The sequence below is a fragment of the Hemibagrus wyckioides genome, linkage group LG16, assembly GCF_019097595.1.
Source record: "Hemibagrus wyckioides isolate EC202008001 linkage group LG16, SWU_Hwy_1.0, whole genome shotgun sequence".
Taxonomy (NCBI): domain Eukaryota; kingdom Metazoa; phylum Chordata; class Actinopteri; order Siluriformes; family Bagridae; genus Hemibagrus; species Hemibagrus wyckioides.
Window position 1 is genome coordinate 10,119,286 of NC_080725.1, and position 22,947 is coordinate 10,142,232.

Sequence of the window (22,947 nt, forward strand, 5' to 3'; positions counted from 1 at the left end):
AGATGAGCTCAGATAAGTTCTTGTCATAAAGGCAGAATGGATAAACAATTCATTCGTATAAGAATTAAGCACAACCAGGCTCATCTGATCTGAGAATTTGCCAGGAAGACAATGTATGAGAATCACACACTCGAAACCTGTGGTCTGAAATGAAGAGGACAGTCCATATGCAGAAATCATAAATGAGCTTGAAATGTTCTGCATTGAAGATTGGTCCAAGATCCTCTACAGGGGTCTCCAACCTAGTTAGACATCCGAGAAAGAGTCACTTTTATCCTAGTATAAGGATCTTCGTGTGATAATATGGTGTGTGACATCACACAGCTGTCTCTAGAAATAATCTTAAATATATTGTATTGTATGAAATATTTCTTTTATAGACTCGGTTTCAGAGAGAGTGCCAATAATTCTGGAGTTGACTCAATGCAAGAAAAAACTAAAAGAAACTAGTTTCCAGGTAATTATTAAATAAATGAATAAATTACCATAATCAGATAAATGATTACCCTTTTCCGGTATTGGCAGTATAATATGTCAGTAGAAAAAAACAAGAAATTCTTTATTAGCAAAAACCACACTGTTGGTTATATGCAATTTTTTTTAACAATGGCAAAACAAAAAATACATGCAACCATCAAAAACTTCATTACGATTTATATAGAATTAGTGTGTATACACTTCATGAACAGTACAATAATTACAGACTGTTGAATGTTAGAACATTAGTTAATCATATTTTGCTGTCATTAGAAACAATTTGCCAATAAGTGTAAAATGAGAGACACACCACAGGCCACAAGCATGGAAGCAGATGTAAAAACAGAGATAACTGACAAACATATGTATATTTACAGTACCAAAAGACAGAAAGGTCTGCAGCATTTGCTATACATCAGTACAGTACATCAGATTTGAACAATGTTTCTTAAATTCAACATTACTGAATGTTATCTTCTCCTTTAGCTCTAATAACAGACATATTCAAGGCATATTTTCATGAGGTTTATGCTGCTATCGTTCCAATTCCGTTGCTTATTAATGAGCGAGTTCAGTTTGCTTCAATACTTTTGGCCTGTCGTGTATATGTGATCTCATTTAAACAAAGCAAAAATGCCCAAAACACAACAGACAGTTATCTTTGCATAATGTGCAATTGCAGAACCCGAAAAACCTTTTTTTTTGGGAGTTTACCAAGTTAATTTGTAAACACTGTCTTTGATATAAATATTACGGCTCTACATAGTGATGGAATTTGATGCAAAGTTGTGTTTTAATAATTTTAGTACACAATGTAAAAACACTTAAAAAGCATTCATAAGACAGAGTCTTAATCTACCTCTTTTTGACATTTAATATAAAAGAATAACTTAGACAACTGGCAGTTAAAAATATGTGCTTATTATGTAACAAGGAATGCATTTAAAGTGAGCAGTGCAATAATTTACTATCAGTCAGCTTAAACGTCTTTTGGCGCCAAAGCTTCCATGTGTCTGTGATAAGTGTTCGTTTACCACAAGGAGGTCAGATCATTGTCAAAACATGATCTACACTATACACGAAACGATATTAATCACACAAGCAGGACATCTCACGTTCACCTTCCAATAAAGTTGCATCACATAGCCTTCAGTTGAAAGGAATGCTTCTAAACAAGCATAGAGCATACAAAAATAAGAGCTTACCTACGTCAAAATATTTTGTGCCTTGCCTGATTTTCAGAACGTGGAACATCAAAGGTTTAAAAGGTTTGGTCGTCGTTACAGGAATCTGTCCAGTGACCGAACGCCTCACAGATGTCGCAGTAGGGCCGTTCTCCTCCGCGGCTGCCGTGATGCGTGCTGTGAGGGGGCGAGTCAGGAGACTGCGTTTGGGTGGGACAGTCTTCTGTATCGTGTAGGTCAAAACAGTCACAGATGTCACAGAAGACTCGTGGTGGGGCTTTCTTCTTCTTCTTGACCTCGCCCGAACTGAATAAGAAAGTAAGAGGAATTTGATTGACACTATTGTTAAAACCTATAGCTCATATACATATATATCATATACTGGATGTGGATCAGTAATGAAGAAAACCCACCCATTATTGTCCTCATTCCCATTGAACTCAGCCAAGGCCAATTTCTTCAGCTTCACCTTCAGCTCCTCATTCTTCCTCTGAAGATCTACGATGACCGAGTTGAGGAAGTTGATCTGATGAGCAAAGCAAACAGCTATAAAACAGTATTCACACACACATAAGAGAAAAAGTGTGAGCTCTGTGACTTTAACCATTGCATGGTTGTTGGTGCCAGGTGGGCTAGTTTGGGAATTTCAGAAAAAATCACTTGGAAAAAATAAACTGAATTTTTTAAAATATGAAGGACCTTATCAACCTGGTTAACTCCGTGAAAAATCCTCCACAAGGGGGAGCTGCTCGTCAATTAGTGTTTGTATCAATCATCTGTTTATAAAGCAAAAACCTCAAACACATCCTCACATACAGTGCTCAGTGTAAAGGACAACAACAACAAAATGTTGACAAGACTAAGTTTAATATAACATCTGTTTAACTTATAACATGAAAGTAAGGTTAATAATATACACATTTTTCAGTTTTACTCAAATTAGGGTGATGCAAAAAATGAGTACACCCTAGAACAAAAACTACTACATCTAGTACTTTGTATGGCCTCCATGAATAAGTTGGCGACGTTTTGCAACATCTATCTTTTTCCATTCTTCAATAATGACCTCTTTTAGAGACTGGATGCTGGATGGAGAGTGATGCTCAACTTGTCTCTTCAGAATTCCCCATCAGTGTTTGATTGGGTTCAGATCCTGATCAGACATATTTGGCCACTGAATCACTTTCACCCTGTTCCTCTTCAGAAATCCAACAGTGACCTTAGATGTGTGCTTAGGATCATTGTCATGTTGTAAAAGTGCACAACGACCAAGGGCACGGAGTGATGGTAGCGTCTTCTCTTCCAGTATAGAGCAGTACATCTGTGAATTCATGATACCATCAATGAAATGCAGCTCCCTGACACCAGCAGCACTCATGCAGCCCCACATAAGGACCACCATGTTTCACTGTAGGCACCATGCATTTTTCTTTGTATTCCTCACCTTTGCAACACCATACAGTTCTGAAGCCATCAGTTCCAAAAACATTTATCTTGATCTCATCACTCCAGAGTATAGAGTCCCAGTAGTCTTCATCTTTGTCAGCATGGACCCTGGCAAACTCTAGGTGGGCTTTTTGTGCCTGGGCTTTAGGAGAGGCTTCTTTGGTGGACGGCACCCATGCATGCCATTCCTCTGCAGTGTACGCCATATTGACGACCTGGACGTCTCTGTGAGATGGTTGCAGTTCCATCTTTTTAAAAAAATCTTGTACCACTTTTGCTACAGTATTCTGACTGATAAGTAAAGCTTTGCTGATCTTCTTGTAGCCTTCACCTTTCTGGTGTAAAGAAATTATTATATCTTGTAACATTTCTATTCCATGTGGTGCCATTGCTGACAGCATGAAATGGGAAGGGGTTTTCTTTAAGTAACACCCTTTTATAGTCAACTGGCTGCTGGACACATGTGTAATGAATAATTAGACTTACTTGTGGTTGAATTCTTTAGACATTTGTAGTCTAAAATTTAGCTTTGCTCCAGAGACTTTCAGTGGGGTGTACTCATTTTTGCATCACCCTAATTTGGGTAAAACTGAAAATGTTGTTCTCTAAGTTATATTATTAACCCTACTTTCATGTTAGAAGTTAAACAGATGTTATATAAAACTTAGTCTTGTCGACATTTTGGAGATTGTTTTTGTGTTTATTGAGATACTGCTTAAAATGTTACTTTTCAAATTGGGTGTACTCATTCACGCTGAGCACTGTACTACTGCCATTGCAGTTCAACAACTGTTTGTAAACTCAGTCAGAGCAGCCTAAGGTATATTAGGTTTAAATCTCTTTTTAATATTATGCACACTTTGTCATCCTAATGACTCCAAAGTTTTACTGAGCTCATTAACTAAATGCCTACAGCTACATTTCTCTCACTAGGGACACAGAGCTGTCAGTATTCTAAAAACAGAAACTTCCTTTAATGTGATAGTAAGTAAGTAGAACTTAATGTAATATGCTAATAAAAGCAGAACAGCTTCCACATTTGAGCAATGATGTATGCACACACTCCATAAGTATTGTAGATGAAAACAAGAACGTTTCACTCTTGTTTACCTGTCCTTCAGCAAACTCCTTCTCTTCTCTAAGCTGGCGTAAAGCTGCATCACCTGTGTATAGACACATAATACATACTACAGTTCAAACCACGATGATCATAAAACAACACCAGTGCAGCTTTAAAAGTAAAACATTATCTGTGTTCTATCTTACCTGAGGAATTCTCTTCCTGGTCCTCACTCTGTCTGCCCTCTAGCTTCTGTTCGAGACTGTGCACTCTGCTCTGTAGCTTCACCTTGTCCCGCTCCAGAGACTCCACCGCTGTCTGCAGTGTTTTAGCCATGGCATTCTCTCCACGCAGCACTGCAATCTGACACATCAGTGTTCTTAGTTCAGACAGCCACCACACCAACTATGATAGTAATTCAACACCAGTGGTGTATAGATGTAGACTCGCTTTGTGGAGATTGAATCGGTTCTCAAAGCTCTTACCTCATTTCTTAACGCTTCTAATTCTTTGTCCTTCTCGGATATTAAATTGTTGAAGTTTTCCCTAAAAGAGCACAGAGGTTTCAGTAAAAGAAATTTAATCTTAGGTGCTGAAATGGAGCTAAAATTAAGGTGACAAAATATCGACATAAATATGCATGGAAAAAAGTAGTAGTAATCTTTGCTAGGATTATTTTCTGCAGACAAAACCATGTTCCAGGGAGAACCAGGAAGAAACGACCTGCATGTTCTCCAGAACATACTGTGAATCCTTATATAGCACAGAGCTTATTTTAGGTTATCTCTCCAAGGAATACAATAGTGTTTTTAGCTTCTCCTTCACTGGCCCTCATTTCCCACATGCCTTTAAAAAGCTGCTCTCCACTCCTGTTCTGGCATATTTAACCTATTCTGGCTGGGTGTCAGAAAACCTTAAGGGGATACAGTGTGATTAAGTGCCACTTTGGTAAAACACTGCGGTACAATATGTAAAAACTGTGATGCAGCATTGTGCAAACAATTTTAATTTCATTTTAGCTGAAAAACATGTTTAGCTGAGTGAGAATATGTCTGCTGTACTGGATGTGAGCAGTATGGAGAAACAAGGATTTGAATAAAAACAGCAAGAGACAAAAATACAGCTGATAACATTTCTAAATGAGAAGAAAAGCACTAATGATGAAAAACCATACAAATATGCAGCATTTCCTAAATGCTGTTCTAGCTGTATTGTAAACATTGAGACCGATTTGCTGATCTGAATCAGTGGCTCTCTAAACTACGACTCCCAGGTTGAAATAAAGGTTTAACATTAATATTACAGATGAAATATGTAACTTCTTTAGAGAACTTCATTAGAAGGGTAAATTTTTAATCTGGCTTGCAACACAACGCTGAAGACACTTAAAATGCCAGTCTCAGGAAATAACTGTAATTTCAAGGCAGTGTAATTACAGCTGGGTGGAGTGAAACTGCGTCAGAGCAACTCTCACCTCTCCCTAATCCCCGACTGGATGTCTGGAGTCAGATGGTCACCCTTGAGCTGTAAAACAAAAAAAAAAGGTCACTTAAAAATCTCCACAGATTCATGATGAGTGCTGTGAAACTCACAGACACTGTATAGTAGATACTGCTTTAAGCTCACCTGCTGGCTGCTGTCTAGCTTCTGAGACAACTTCCCATTTTCTTCCTGAAGGGCCACAAGCCTCAATGACTTCTGATTGGCTGCCAGCTTCAGCTCCTCACTGCAAGGGGAGAAAGTGTACTCTCATAAACAGTGGCGCTTTCATGGTGCAAATTTGTGACACAAATGATCTTTTTTAACAGACAGATCTTTTTTTAACAGACAGATGTTTTAAGCCATCCACTAGTATCTTTCTGTCCACTGAAGTGGTTTCTATAAAGCCATCTTTAAAAACTTGGCCCTTTTAGAAATATGTGGCCCTGAATTTCATACAGACAAATTCAACCATGGTCTGCTTCCTGGTACGGTTTGGGTCGACATGTCTGCTTAGAGAGAAGAGTCAGTGCAAATCCATACAAAGTTATCCTGATGGTAGTGGCTTTAACCAGGACGACTTCGTCCCATCCAGAAAACAAGAGAGCTCAATGGATGGCTTAGAAGGATGAGCATGATATAAATTATATCCTATGTATGTTTCAGTTACCAGATGACAACCAAGCTAAACACATATGGCAGATTTTGAAATGTCATGTTTGACAGCACTCTCCATCTCCATAATCAAAGCACCAACTGAAGGAAAAACCTTTAGCAGTATGATGTTCTTGCTCCAGTAAACCTCTAACATTGACACTTGTTTTTTCCTTGGTCATCCATCTGTACTTATCCGACATGTGGCCATACCAATATCACAGTAATAGCTGCAAAATCCATGCAGTCTTTTCACCTTCCTGACTTTTATTTACAGTAATGGTGGCTGATGCTGTATTCTGCTCATTGTTCACCCTTGTGATGTTGTACATAATTCCATTCTATATATGTACTTGTCTCTCCTAATTGGTATTGCTTAACTGTGATCGCCTGCACTTGGCTCTTGGTAGAATGTGAATATTTAAAAGACTTAACAAGCAAACAGATTACATTTTTAAAGAATGCTATTAAGAAGCTAGGATTCCAGATAAATCATCACATGCATAGTCAGTATTGCCCTCAGTATGCACATAAACTGTGTTTTATTTTTACCATCTGCTCAGACTGATTCAGTTGAGCACTGTTAAATCCAATTTATCACACTTAAAAGGATCAAGTTCAAATGCAACCAGAAAAGAATTTTGGAGTATTCATAATAAACTGAGGACATACCACAAGAAACATAGCAAACAATTATAATGTACATTATGGTAAACTGTAACAACAAGCATCAATTGAGCCAAAGGAAACGCAACTTAATCTCCTAAAATCAAATGCTACAGAACTGGTTTCCTGTATGAGAGATATGGAGATATGTTGCTATAGGAGTCACTCTATCGCCCTGTGTGAAAAGAGCTCTCCTCTAGTCAGGTCACGGATAGACCTGCTGAGGAAAAGTCTCTGGAGAAAAAGGAGAGCCACACAATTATCTAATGCATCATGGGAAAAGCATCTGGAATGTGGCTTTGTGCTTTTTTAAGACCTATTAGTTTCCATGTATTAAGTCTGGACTCAGTGGAAAATGACTTGTGGGTAAATTCCCACAAAACCTGACCGAAAATCCTTTAACGTAAACCGCATGATTTAAAGTTTGATTCAGTGTGGTATAATAATATTCATTCTATAATTTCCTTCACAAACACACAGTCAAAAATAAGGACCCATAACGATGGCCATGAGTGGGTCTCTGATGGTGACCAAAAAAAGGCTACTCACATTTCTTTGCACAGGTTTCCAATGCGCTGGTTCTCAGAACCGAGCTGCTCCTTACACACACTAAGCTCCTCCTGATACTTCGAGTTTTGCTGCTTCAGGGTTTCACGCTGAAAAAAAGGAGATAAAAGCAGATATGCATCAATCTCTTTGATCGCTGATGAATATTATGAATTATGAATATTATAATTAGCTGAATGCATGTATCTGTATGTATCCACCAAACAGACATAACATTATGACCACCTGCCTTATATTGTTGGTCCCCCTTTAGCTGCTAAAACAGCCCTGACCCGTCATGCACTGTGTATTCTGACACCTTTCTATCAGAACCAGCATTAACTTTCTTCAGCAATTTGAGCAACAGTAGCTCGTCTGTTGGTTTGGATCACACGGGCCAGTCTTCGCTCCCCACGTGGATCAATGAGCCTTGGCCGTCCATGAACCTGTCGCCGGTTCACCACTGTTCCTTCCTTGGACCACTTTTGATAGATACTGACCACTGCAGACCAGGAACACCCCACAAGAGCTGCAGTTTTTGAGATGCTCTGATCCAATGGTCTAGCCATCACAATTTGGCCCTTGTCAAACTCACGCAAATCCTTACGCTTGTCCATTTTTCCTGCTTCTAACACATCAACTTTGAGGACAAAATGTTCATTTGCTGCCTAATATATCCCACCCACTAACAGATGCCATGATGAGGATATAATCTCCTCACCTGTCACTGCTCATAATGTTATGGCTGATCGGTATATATATATATATATATTCCTCTTTCACTTTAACCACTTCTCTCATTCTCAATACAATCCAATTTACCAGTGACTAACTTTTAAAAACTGGGTCTGTCTACAACACACAGAAACGGTAAGCGTTACTGATGACAATAGCTCAACAACAGCCTTAATATTTTTAATAAGTTATTTGCTGATTATCAGTTGCAAGTTATAAAGCAAAGATTTAGTTAAAATTATTCTTATTCTTATCCTTTCTCCCAAATTTCACAAACAGTAAAAGAGTTGATAAGGCTATATGACAGGAATAGTATGTGAGGGTTTCCTTATGAATGTGGGAAAAATGAACATCCAATCAGCCAGAATGTTCTGTGAATCAGTGTTACAGGAATAATAATACTCACATGAAAAAATATATTATGATATATATAGTTATGTCAACTAAGCCTACTTCGACCAGTTGGACTTAAAATAGACATGCTGCCATGTCTATTTTGGCATGCTGCCTATCAAGCTGAACCAAGCATTTTTATGCAATAAAACCGATGCACAAAAAAATTAATTTAACTTTATAACATCCAATACAAAACCAGTAAATATACATCCACAATCAGTATCACGTTTTAGCAATTTCTGAAAAACTGTTTATTCAGACTCAAAACACAACATGCCCTCCATATACTCTGAATAGAAGGTTTCTCTACACTGAGACTAGGAATACGGTACCTGGAAGTGAGAGGTATACATGCCTCCTGAGTAGCTCTGCTGCAAAGCTGCTACATCCATGTCTGTATAGCCTTAAAACCTTTTTATGCAGACAAACCAGCAAGATCAATAATGCATTGCCACCGACCCCCTGCGGAGTGACAGCGAAAGAGCACGCGAGAGCAGCTTACACAGCATGCACACGTTCTCGAGATGATGCCGTCCCGAGCACTCACATTCACACCCTCTCTGACATGTTTCGCAGGACAGCTTCAATACGTAAGCACTGCCAAGCTCCTCCCTCTCCCTCTCTCTTTGTGTCTTTCTGTCTCTCTCTCCCAGCACTACCCCCTCCACCTTCTGTTTTTCCCTCCATTTCCATCCCACTTTCTCCACCAATCTGGTCCGTTTATACATTCACCGCCTTCAACGTCCATGTCGCTAGGCATCCTGCATCCATCACCTGTTCTCTCTGCCTCCATGTTTTTCTCAGCTCTGCCAATTGTCTGACTGTAGATACTGATTCACAAAATCTGTCACATTATGCACATGTAGCATCACAACGCCGCTACATCCTACAGTCTGCCCTCTCTAACAGAATGTAGGATTTTCATTTATCAGCCAAAAAGGTCTGACTAATTTGAGATTTAAAACTGCCTGTTTATATTTATTTTGAAAGTAAACATATACAGAACGGCATAATCAAATGTTGCCAACTAACATTGCACAGATAAGTGAACGCAGCTTCCAATGCCTGATATTATGACCAGCCAAGTGGAACAAGGCAGCCAGCCACCAAGCACACAGTAACGTGCATGATTACATCATGTATGAAAAAGTGCTAACACAGACTATAAGACAAATAGAGCTATGATTTCAAAGCTCAGCTTCAGCAGTATAGGTGTCAAATTAACAATCACTGCTGCATTGCTCTTCAAGAACAGAGTGTGATGAATGTACCCCTAAGCCAAACTACAATCAAGTTGTGAGTCTTTACAATAAAATTCAAACATGTGAATTCTGTCATTTTAAAACGGATGGTCACTTATGTAACCAGAATCACTGTTTTGTTTGCTGCCCTTTGTTTTTGTTTCTTTGTTCTTAAAAAAAGAAAGAAAGATGTTTTTGCTGTATTGACAGCAATGGCACATTTTTCTAAGCTCTGTACTTCAATGCACTGTTGCTCAATTATCACAGCATGAGATGAAATAATGGACTTAAAATTTATGCCTATCAGACTGTTATGATGTCTATTTCTTTGATAGTAAAAGGTTTACAGCCACACAGAAAAAAGATATGCAGATTTAAATAATAAACGCATCGTGCCTAATGTTTTTCACAGCCCTACATATGCCGTAACACCCTGAATGTCCTGTTAGTGACCATGTCAGTGATTACATAAGCTCACATGCTTCCACATGCTCTTCATAAAGCTGTAAGGAAAACCATACACAAGTTGGGTAACAGCTGCATCATTATGTCAGTCTGTTATAATTTTTATGGTTCATTCAACATCACCGCTTTAATCTGGGACCTTGAATATGTGCATCTGCACACTTCATACCTGGGGCCAATTCAGAGTCACTGATTTACCTAACCAGCATGTTTTGGGAGGGGGAAGGAAACCTGAGAACCAAGAGGAACACCACATACAAACAAGGAGAAGATGCAAAATTCCACACAGATATTAGATTCAGACTAGAGGCCCTAGAGCTGTGACAGGACAACTCTTTTCACTTGAGAAAAATGACTGCACTGTATGAATACTGAAATGCTATGAAATACTGCCTGTACAAAGGCAGATCAATAATATAGGTCATAAGTCAAGTAAAATGAAATCTGCAGAATAGAAACTACATAGCAAGGTACATCACTTCAAATCTCTACCCTCTACAAGAACACTTGGTCACTGAATTTAAGTTCACAAAATCAACACAACACTTATTTCCCAGAAGGTCAACCTCACATCAAAACCAATCAGAAAAAGCCAAGCTTCCTCACCTCCTGGTGCAGCTGCTGATTTCTTTGTTTTAGTTGTTCCAAAGCATCTGCAGATTGGATATTCTGGTAATAAAAAACATTAGGTTAAAATAACAGTACCAAGGCTTTCTGACAAAAAACAAGACATATTTACAACTTTTTTTTTATGGTCTCTGGTGACCTTTCTTACTCTCTGATCACTTCACAGTTAACTTTGTTGAAAAAATGCATATAACTGTTGAGTTTTAAAGGCACCACACCATGTCTTTGTGAGAGCACCAGAACTGCCACATACAATGCTAAAAATACTGCTATTTTTAGTCACTATGCAATTTTAGCACTTTTGTGCCCCGTGCATCTCACATTCCGTAAGAATTGAAGGATTGGTGAAACACAACAGGAAGAAGCACTCTTTTGCATATACAAAGATGGCACTGTTTGTCAGAGCATTGCAATGTCTTTCTCTGTGAATGGGATGCTTAGAGCTATGCTGCTTGGTCACCTTTACCACACTGGTACTTGCTGCTGCCTCTCCCTCAGCTCTCTCACTAATCACAGCTTCATTCTCCGACTGGAATTAATAACAATCTTGACTCTTAGTTTGGTTTTGGTTTTAGTTTGAACAGTTTTTGAGACTTATACATTTACTTATCTCAGTAAATGCTGAAAAGTTACCTGTGGTGCTGTGTGTCTTTCTTCCTAACCAATTACCCATTAGTTTTTTATCTGTGTATGTTTCACGTAGCTCATTACAGTAACACCAGCTTGGTGTGAACAGTTATGTCTGCATTAATGTCTGTTACCATGACAACAAGGGTACACCTGGTGATACCCCTGCTGCTGTACAATGGGCATATTTTAACAGTATACCAGTAAGATATGTTTGTGCAACCTCAGTTTTCAAAAGTGAGGTGGAGAGATGACTCAAGCCTTGTTCAGCAGAAATGTCATATATTTCATATATAATATGTTTATTAATAGAAAACTGAAATAACTGTCACTCATTTTCTTCTAGTCCAAACCCAATGTTTGTAATAAGTTAGTGTTTCCATGCAATGAAAACACAACAATTACTTCATGCTATTTTTTGCTTTGTGTAGCTGTTCAAAATTATATAAGCCAAGCAGTATGATTAACAGAGAAAACCCTTTTCCCCCACCAATTCCTTCGTGCCTGCAGAACAGAGAGATGGAGCTACAGAGTGGATTCCTTCCAAGTGAGGTATGCACTGCCAAGTAGGAAATTCAGTCAATGTAATTCTGTAGACCTGATCCCTGGGGAACACATTTTACTAGTAGAAAGTTTCACAGGAAGTTTCCTTCCATGCTTATTTTTTGCTCATCTCATACACAATAAAATGCTTTAAGCAAATGTGACAAACATACTGGAAGTGGGGGAAGTGGTAGTTCAGTGCTTAGGATATTGGACTACTGATAGGAAGGTCACGAGTTAAAATTCCTAGGATCACCAAGCTGCCACTGTTGGGCCTTGAGCAAGCCCTTAATTACTCAGATGTATAAATAAGGCAAATATAAGTCACTCTGAATACGGGTGACTAAGGGTGCCAAATGCTATAAATGTAAATGTGGATACTGAGTCAGCATGCACTACTTGTTGTTTGCCAATGCACTAGCTGTAAATATAAGCCCCAAAAATGCATCCTGCATTAACTACACTATTTATTCTAAAATATAACAAATTTGATAAATCCTCATCTAGTTCGTCACTGAACTAGATCAGTTCTGTATTTTTAGGGTCAGACACTCACCTGGGTTTTGTCCTTGAACATCTGCAGCTCAGCCACCTTCTGCTCCAGCTCAGCACTCCTTTCCTGCACTTTGCTCAGCTCCTGCTCCACTCTGCCTAGTTTCTCCTGCAACTCCATCTCCCGCTGCTTGTGCTCCTCATTATGTTGCTGCTCCTGCTGTTGCCTAGAGGCCGTCTCCTCCTCTAGCTTCTGATTTTCACTGTGCAGTTGCTCCAGTCGTTCCTTGTCTGCCTGCATGCTACTCTGCATGTCTACAGGCACAAGGATAACCACTCGTTGCAACATAGACATTTTTCACTCAAACAAACATTTAAAATACAGACTAATGGGATCCTATTCTGTTGCTGCATTGTGCAAAACTATGGAGTTTGCTCTGTATATGCAGCAATGCAAAAGAATGACAAAGGTTCAACAACATCCAGATGTTCATACAATCATTCATACATGGATGTGAATTTTTTACCTTGTAAGGAGAGTGCAATTTTTTTCCTTTCTTCAGCTTCTGTATCAAGTTTTTTCTTCTGTGATAATGAAATACAAATGAGCATAAGCTTAATGGAGCCATTTAAGATTTGGGTGCTTAACTGTTCTTCATCACTTCACACTGTAAAATACATTAGAAACCTTCTTTATGCATGCGCTTCAACACAAGCACTGCTCAAAATGTGCCTTCATCTTGTGCTAATATCAGCAACAAAAACACAGCCATTGACACAAGTTGACACACCATATAATCTGCCACGAAAAAAAAGCATGTAATCATTGATATGGTGATTCTTTCTCTAACGAGACATTTGATTAACATTTAAAGAAGGAGTCTCCAGTGTCAGCACCAACTGTCCTTTTCCTCCCATGTTGCCAATGTGACACGCTCATGTCGGTTTCTTCTGTACAACATTAGAAGGATTCGTCCATTCCTATCCACACAGGCTACTCAAGTGCTTGTTCAGTCTCTGGTCATTTAGAGACTGGAATACTGCAACTCTTTACTGGCAGGTCTTCCTCTGAATGCAATTCGTCCACTGCAAATCCAGCTGCAGGACTTGTTTTCAACCTGCCTAAGTTCTCCCACACCATCCCACTGCTGCGTTCCCTCCACTGGCTTCCGGTAGCTGTACACATCAGATTCAAAGCACTGATGCTTGCCTACAAAGCCAAGAATGGATCAGCACCATCTCAAAGATCTTATTACTCCTCGCACTGCACCTCGCTCCCTCAGATCCACTAGCACTGCCCGACTGGTCCCACCATCTCTCAGGGCAAAAGGTAGGTATTCATCTAGACTCTTCTCTGTTCTGGCACCGAGGTGGTGGAATGAACTTCCCCTAGATGTCCGTACAACAGAGTCTCTGACTATCTTCAAACGACGTCTTAAGACCTACCTTTTCCTGAAACACTTAAACTAGCTCTTATCTTTCCCTGTTTATGTATTGTTGTATGTTTAATAAAAAAAACAAAAAAACATCCAATTTTAGGCTAATGGTATCCTAAGTTTGTAACCTATTGAACCAGTGTTAATGTTTTCAATGATAGAGACTTAAAGCACTTTTGTATGTCACTCTGGATAAGAGCGTCTGCCAAATGCCAGAAATATAAATGTAAATGTGTCACAAAAGCAGTCAGAAAGTTTTCCACCATAGGAGTGTCTCTTTGTGCTTTTCATATGAACTTCCAGAGAAATAAGATAAGAGGATAAGATAGGTTGGTGAAAGAGTGACTCTTTATAACTGTTCTAACATAAGTGATAACATGAACTAACTTGTCTTAACTAACTAATAAACTAACTTTACTTTCATTGGAAATTCCATAACATCATAATAAATTTATATTTGAAAAAAATTATAACTAAATTAAGATTAACTATAAATGTTATAGTTTTAGAAAACATGTAGAATTAGATCTAAAGAATTATATATTCTTTGTAATAGATAAACATCATACCAAATCATCCAGCTGATTCTGAAGGGAGGTGTTCTCCTGATGAGAGGAGCTGAGTCTCTGCTGAAGGAGCAACACCTCCTTGTGTCTAGCCTCCAACTCACTGCTCAGCTCCCTAACCTGTGAGATTAAAGAGGACATAATCTGTGTCAAGCACTTTATAAATCTAAATATAAACTAAACATCAGTTAGGAAATGTTCCTGATTCATACTTAATTTAGCAATATAGTATAAATATTAGCTTATATAATTTTTAAAAAAATTACAATTACAATTTGCAGATGCCCTGAAACAAAGGCTCAGACCTTTTTGTCCTGTAATGGAGGTGAGCCTGATCCAGCTTCTGCTCGCTGAGATCGTAGGCGCAGCTGCAGCTCTGAGACTTCCTTCTCCAGCTCCATGATCCTGGACCTTTCAGATACTGTGGCCACCTATAACACGAGACCCACTGTGATGAGTAACACATACACAGACACACATCATAAGAGAGGAGTCACCTTTATTAGCATGCATAACTGATTTTCAGTCAATACAGTCTGAAGAGTTCTGAACAGATAACTAGTATTTTCTGAAAAGGCTGTTGATGATGCTCATCCTGTTAATGAAAACTCCAAACCTACCTTGCTCCATCATGCAATAAAGGCAAAAGCGTCACAAACACGCGGGATTGACTCAAGCCCCGAGAGACCATACATGCAGTCTCACTCATCGAGACGCCTGCCTTATTTGATAATGTGAGACTGAATTACCCTAGTATCCTCTAACTCCCTCTGGAGTTTATCAGCTTTGGTCTTTTCAAAGAGAAGGCTCTGTTCGAGCTCCTTAATGTGGGCATGCTCCAGTTTGGTCTGCGTCTGTTAGTAGAAAGAGGAGAGCAGAAAGAGAACAGCAGTGCTGCAGTCACATGCAAGCCTAACGCCAAGTACGAAAAGCCTCACGCAAGCCTTGACATCATCCACTGTCGATGAATGAGGACAAAGAGAGCAGTGGCACAACAGCTATGTGTGTGGCAGCTGGACACAAGAAAGAAGAAGAAGACGAGAATGGCAACAAGGGGTCTGCAAAGAAAAACCAAGGATCGGAGAAACCAAAACACAAGGAACTCAAAAATGAGTAAGAATCTCATGGAAGCAAACAAATGAATGAAAGTATAAAAAGATGAATGGAGTTGAATGAGAAGTGAGTGAGAAGTGAATGAAACGTGCACATTTCTATGAAATAACATTAGATTAATCCACAACACTGTAAAACCATTTTAGTATAAATTATAGCATATGTGGATATAAATAGAAAGATGAGTTATGTCTTCTCATAAAATATCAGTATGTGAAATAAAACCAAAAACATTTTGAAAAACTAAAGTAAAAGCAAAATATATGTATTTAGATACATTGATACACACCTAAAAATTTATACAAATTAAAATAATGTTTTAGACTGGAAGATATAATAAGAATCTGAACATGCTCAGAGCTAAATCTAAAACACTGACTGCAAAATGTGATTAAACCTTGGTTAGATATTTCATCTAATATAAAATACAAGTGAAAAAACAAATTACTTTAATAGTATTGATGACTGACAATATAATTTTGACAATATAAATTACATGCAATAAACAATACGCTTACTTAATATATGTAATGCTTAGTAGCGTTGCTTGTTCCTGATAGGTAAATTGAGATCATGAGTGTATCACTTTACCTCTAAGTCACCTTTGGTAATATAAGCTTCTTCTACACGGAACTGAAGATCTTCTACCTTCCTGCATAACAGACCAAAGAACTTTCAACCAGCATTTACTTGTTGCTCAAAAACATATCAAAATCAAACTCTTATGTGTCATACATTTTGCACGATAAACTTTACCTTTTTTCCTCTTCAAGCTGATTTAACAACTCCACCTTTTCCCTGTCTGCAGTCTCCACAAGCCGGCGTAATTGGTCGAGTTTAGCCTCCATCTCAAGAACATACTTGTAACACGAGCACATATATGCATGTTTACAAAATATACAAATGTAGTTATTATTTCATGAAAAGCACATATTTATGCATATACCACAATGTAGCACTAAGAGCATAAACACTCAGCAGACCTGCTCCTGGCCTTTTCTTAGCAAGGCCAACTCCTGCTGCACTTCTCCAGCATGGCAGGTTGCCTTGGCCACTTCTGTTCTCTCTAAATCCCTCTCAGCCAGAAGTTGTTCAATGTGCTGCTGTTTCTCCTTCAGAGCCTCCAGCAAGGCTGTGGTCCCAGAGATCTTTCTTGCATAGCGAGATGAGGTCTCTGTCAGCTAGGCAATGAGGAACGCATACAAAAAAAAGATGTTTTTTGTTTTTACTTTAATGGCAGTTTGCATACATAACCAACATCATATGTATGAGGTAGAAGTATTTACCAGGCCTGCACGACTAGGTTTTCCCCCTACAGAAGAGGTGACTGAGCTCAGTGAGCTGACTGAAGAGGCGCTGGGGCTATGCTGCAAAGTGGACTTGCGTCTTGAGCTTTTGGCTTTGGTGGTGGACGGGAAACCAATGCGAGTCACTTTATGTGTTGGAGCAAACAGACCGTACTTTGGTAGACACTGAAAATACCTAAAGGAATTTTTTAAAAAGGGTTATAGAAATGTAGAACATATAGGCAAGGATGCACACTTACGTTGGTTAATATGCGGTCATACCTGGCACCAGCCACTGCTCCATCATTCTTCCCAAGCGGCTCATCAAGCTCCACCCCACACCATTCACCTTTAGCAAAATCAGTCTCGCCCAGAAAGCGCACAACACCTGCCTTCGTTCCCCCAATCTGTGATTAAGAACGAAACAGTTTTGGTATGTTTCCAAACACCATAAGAAAGATTTATTGGCATTAATGGCTTTGCACATTTTTTAACTTTTTTTTAACTTGGATAGCTTTGAGCTCTTGCAAGTGGATTGCATCACTTTTCAACCAAAGCATGAGAGGAACAGTGCCAAACTTTCCATCTGGCCACAAAATGGCAGTGAGGTCACCATGAACCTCTGAGCTCTTTGAGAGAACCCACAGTGGTTTAACTGGGGACGTTCCGGCCCCTTCCAACTTTTAAATCAGCCATGAATATTTATCATCTTTTTAATTATAGACATAAATGGAAGCAACACTGGGTGGAGTAATAAAGGGAGCTGTAGTCTCTATGTCGCTCTATCATTTTACAAGAACAGGTCCTTTGTCACCCACATAAAAGCATTTTATGTCTCCTAAACTCTAAAAATGTCAAGATGAATCACAACTATGGAGGTAGGCACCAGCACAAATACAGCAGTGAAGCCCTGTTTGCTGACACCAGCGAAAGTTTAAATTTTACAGGAAGCAAAGAGGTGAAAGAAGGGGATTCTTGGAGATTTGTCACTTGAAATTCTTTTTCAACCTACAGTCTACCACATAAACCTACACTCTGAAACCCTTCTATTCTCACAGTGATGATGTAAGGTGCCAAAAATTCCAGTTGTCCTTTTTTTTGTGGACGCCAGAAAAGTACAGAAACAGGATGTGTCGACAGACGGAATATATTGCTTGCACAGCTGAGTTCATCTAAGACGTCCTGTTTTTCATGAATCTTTTGGAACTGTTTTAAAAATCCTCTCAACTTTTATTTCTGAGATACAATATGCTCAGGTCCTTATATAAATATTATAGAAATGCTTACCAGTACACGATCACCCAGCTTTAGCTCCCGTTTTCCCTTCATGGTCGAATCTGTCTCAGACAGGTTGGAGACAGATCCGCTGGCTGCTGTGGCCAGGTTTGTTGAGGTCTTTGTAACGGTGGGGGCTTGACTTTCATTAGCAGCAGCATTGGGAATGACAGCAGATGAAACCTGGCTGGTGGAAGAAGGTGCACCATTGGCCTCACACTCTGGAAGAGGAGTCCGGGACAGTTTGGAAGGCCGGGTGAAGATGCCTCGCAAGTCCTCACACTGGAAATAACGCACTCCTGCGACAGAGCCATCATTCTTTCCTATAGGCTCGTCTAAAACGATACCTGCCCACTGGCCTGGTGCAAACTGGGTTCCACCAACAAACTGGACATATCCTGGCTTATTTCCGTTCACCCATACACGTTCACCGACAGTAAACTCTGCAGCCGAATCATTGCCACCTGGAGCTCCAGGAGTTGGGGACGTTAAAGTCTTTGTGGTGGCTAGAAATTATATACATTAGTTTAGGACTGAATCCTCATGTTAGATCACATCAGTTATTAATGATACCTGTAATATATTCTTACCTGAGGGAGGGGAGGCCTTGGTTGGTACAGAGCTAGGCCTACTAATCTTAGTAGGTGGTTTGAGACCACTTGGTTTCCCTGTACTCATGTTTCCTTGCTCTGTGCATGTAAATATGTTGGCCTTGCAGGGTAATGCGGGAAGTTAAACCTTTGCCTAAATTGAGACATAGATGTAATTAAGATAAAACAGTAAAAAAGGAATATTTGTGTTTGTATTGAAATAGGATTAACCTGTGATACCTGTGATATTGACTCTGTATGGGTATGTTCTTTATAGCATACTTATAATGATGATACATATTTAAATTGATGACTGACTTCATGGGAATTATTTTAGATCATAAAGTGAGTTGTAACAGTGCAGTAGTGCCATTGTTATATAAGCCAATAATATTTTATAGTAACAAATCTGTAGGAAAAAACATGCAAAGCCCCCCTTAGGGCAAGATACACCAGGTAGAAAGGACAACTTTGGCTGCATGATTTACTATAATTGTGTGAAGCAGCTGTACAGGTGTAGCAAGGCCAGTGAGTGCATATGTCAATTTATGTCCCATGATGACTTTAAAAGTTAAAGTCAATTTCGTTTCTAAATCTCATAAACCCCACTAACTAGAGCGAAGGAACAAACCACACTGTATTTCAGAACCAAGAACTGTTTGATGAAAACTCTTGAATTTTTTTCTTTATTCCAAAAGGAAAAAATTAGGGTTTTTTTGGTATTTCCTTTAGATTTTATACTGAAATGACATAAAAATATATTTTATAACAGTGAATGGTATTTTATTGATTAAAGAAGGAAAAAAGGTAGGTTTTTGTCTTGAAAGGGTCTTTAAAATTAGAGAAATATTTTAAAACATCAAGATTAAAAATTAAACATCAAGTTCCATAATGAGAAAATGTGTAAGAATATCTCCTAGTGAATACTGTTATATTTATTGTGTGTGTGTGTTTTTTAAATGACCCTATTCACCTGTATTGTCTTGTACTGTACAGAGTCTCTAGTTAATAAAAATAATGTGTGGTCATAATTTATGAACACATTGGATAGGGATCATGAATTTATGAAAGTTTGGTGGATACAGTAAAACTTACCAAAGTTTATATAGGATATACACCGATCAGGCATAACATTATGAGCACTGCCAGGTAAAGTGAATAATACTGATTATCTCCTTATCATGGCACCTGTTAGTGGGTGGGATATATTAGACAGCAAGTGAACATTTTATCCTCAAAGTTGATGTATTAGAAGCAGGAAAAATGGACAAGTGTAAAGATTTGCGTGAGTTTGACAAGGGCCAAATTGTGATGGCTAGACCATTGGATCAGAGCATCACCAAAACTGCAGCTCTTGTGGGGTGTTCCCGGTCTGCAGTGGTCAGTATCTATCAAAAGTGAAAGAAAGGAACAGTGGTGAACCGGAGACAGGGTCATGGGCGGCCAAGACTCATTGATGCACGTGGGGAGTGAAGGCTGGCCCGTGTGATCCGATCCAACAGACGAGCTACTGTTGCTCAAATTGCTGAAGAAGTTAATGCTGGTTCTGTTAGAAAGGTGTCAGAATACACAGTGCATGATGGTTCAGGGCTGTTTTGGCAGCAAAAGACGGACCAACACAATATTAGACAGGTGGTCATAATGTTATGCCTGACTGGTGTATATCTCCTGTGTATTACACATATACTTTTAGCAGGAAGCCATTCAAGATTTGATAGTCGATTCAGTCAAAAAAAAGATTGTCCTAATATGACTTGTTTGTTTGTTTTTTTAATTGAACAAGTTATAATTGAGTGTACCATCAAACCTCAAACATACAAACCCCAATTTGCATACAAAGAGCAGGAAAAAAAAACAAATAAGGGGCATTGGGAGATATTTTGTCATGACTGGCCAAATGTTTGTGGACACCCATCAGTCACTGCTACATATGTGTCTTCTCCAAACAGGTGCCACAAACATGATGCACATCATTGTATAGGATATGTTTGTATGCTTTAGCATAAAATGTACAATTTCACATCATTGCAACCGAGGATCCCAAAACTTTACTTCCATGACAGTGTCCTGTGCACAAAGCAAAGGTTAATAAGCTTAGGTTAGACCTTGACGTCATTCCTACTGAACATCTCAGGGATGAATGCCAACTATGTGCCAGGCCTATGTGATAGGTGTAAATAGAGAAAAAGTCCATATTTATAGTTTTCCATAGTTTTGTACAGGTTTCTTCAAGTAATCAATGTTTATGTAAATAAAGTATGCATAACAATAAACATAATCTATCGAGATAAAGTAGACGAATTGGTCGCAGTAAGATCTCTAGTCTATAGTTCTTTAATATGTAAACAGTTTACTGTGACAATTTTGGTTTAAAAAAATAAGACCTCTTAAACAAGCTACAAACAAAATACACTAATCGTCGGCATTGGTGCTAGACATTATTCAATACACTGACTCTGGCTATCTTACTCGGGCCTTTAATAAACTCACACAGAAGACAAGAGTAAAAACCTAAATAGCGACTTCCATCTACACCCAAACAGCGGACATTATTTGTTTACATAATTTATTCACTTCAACCTTTCGGCTTTTTTGTTGAAATACATTACAGCTGACGTAGTAAAGCTTTTGAGATTTTATTTTTTAATAACACAAACTCATGTCCTCTAGGAACTTTGCTAGCCATCCGCGTTAAGCAGCTCATCACGAAATTATTAGCTGCCTAAAATACTGTAAGAAAAATACATTGTCGAACACAACTTCGCTAGCCACGATATTTGTACATTTATAATACACTGGCTAGCGAGCTACTGCGACTAAAAAAAGAAAGAAAAGATAATGTCTTACCTTCTAAATTAAACACTGCCCCACCCCAAGAAGTGAAGGAATGTTATGAGCTGCATCCCAGGGGTTTGTTCCGTTAGTTTTCTCTCTCTCTCTCTCTCTCTCTCTCTCTCTCTCTCTCTCTCTCTCTCTCTCACACACACACACAACACACTCGGTTGGTAACAGAGGCTATCACACTAGCTAGCACTAGCAGGAACGTTAGCCATCAGCTCCATCCTTTCACGCCCAAACCTGGCTAAGCCAGCTAACTAGCATAATATGGCGCAGTAACTTAGGAAGTACAGGAAACAGGTTTTATCCTTTGCTTAAATCAAGCACGTTTCATAAAACTAAACAAGACATAACGGCTTTACCTTTAGACAGACAACACACAAAGCCTGTCTACTCACGAACAAAACTGCTCTTTCATGATACTGTTATCCAGCTAGATGCCTAGCACGATGAAGAATAACATCAGCGCGAGGCATACCCTGCGTTGCTATGGCAACTGGCGAAAAGTCTGCACGAGACTGGAAACCGCGACGTAGAGGGAATGCGTAATGGTCCTACATGCATCTCTACTGAGCGTATATACATCATTTATTTTTAAACTTATTCCATACGATTACTCGTTTTAAGAAGACCAAAACATTTACGTGACAGGGAGTTGATGATAGGAGAAATCTGTGGTCACTGGCTGCCTCTAGTGGTGGAACCGAACAAAAATAACAAAAGTCTTGAGGCCGTAACATGAGGACGTATTTGGACTGGGTTCGTTTTTCATGTTGAGGTTAAATAATATAATTATTACCAGAGAATCTCTGGGATTTTATTACCATTTTTCATCCCAAGTCAAGTAAATCAAATGATTCTGATTGTCATTCCCTTTATTATAACTTAGATCCATTAGAATGAAATGCTGTTTCTTCAGGACAATGGTGCAACAAATAATGCAGTAGCCTGGTACATAGGACTACATATAGTGCAAATGCGCAACAATGTTAGACAAAACATACAGTAAAACCCCAGAACAGCTCATGCTAACTAGACAGGACAAAAGAACAGTATTGGATAGAATAACACTAATACAGATGCTTTAGGCTTTAATGCACCTTGGCATCAATTAGAAATGAACTAGAAATGAACTGGATGGAGAAGCACCATTCTTCCAAACAATCCAGCCTCAGTTGGTGTTGATGATGATGGTGCAGAGCTTC

The 22,947-nt window shown here is 38.9% G+C and overlaps 1 protein-coding gene across 3 annotated transcripts; it reads right to left on the reverse strand.

Annotated features, from left to right (window-relative positions):
- Positions 1 to 584: 584 nt before the first annotated feature.
- Positions 585 to 22,401, reverse strand: LOC131367090 (CAP-Gly domain-containing linker protein 1-like). Of its 3 annotated transcripts, none has more exons than XM_058412309.1 (22): positions 22,141 to 22,401; positions 18,905 to 19,058; positions 18,327 to 18,820; positions 17,322 to 17,446; positions 17,040 to 17,235; positions 16,737 to 16,934; positions 16,510 to 16,613; positions 16,345 to 16,405; positions 15,390 to 15,494; positions 14,946 to 15,071; positions 14,644 to 14,760; positions 13,166 to 13,223; positions 12,703 to 12,953; positions 10,956 to 11,018; positions 7,516 to 7,622; positions 5,794 to 5,893; positions 5,642 to 5,691; positions 4,653 to 4,713; positions 4,374 to 4,530; positions 4,218 to 4,270; positions 2,075 to 2,187; positions 585 to 1,967 (listed from the first exon to the last, which is right to left on the reverse strand). In XM_058412309.1, exons 2-22 carry the CDS (start codon positions 18,990 to 18,992, stop codon positions 1,739 to 1,741), a joined length of 2,856 nt encoding a protein of 951 aa, XP_058268292.1. In that variant the 5' UTR covers positions 18,993 to 19,058; positions 22,141 to 22,401; the 3' UTR covers positions 585 to 1,738. The 3 variants fall into 3 exon arrangements, with proteins under 3 accessions (XP_058268292.1, XP_058268291.1, XP_058268294.1); XM_058412308.1 differs by having other exon boundaries at positions 21,752 to 22,400; XM_058412311.1 differs by lacking the exon at positions 15,390 to 15,494 and having other exon boundaries at positions 21,752 to 22,400.
- Between the last annotated feature and the right edge of the window lie 546 nt (positions 22,402 to 22,947).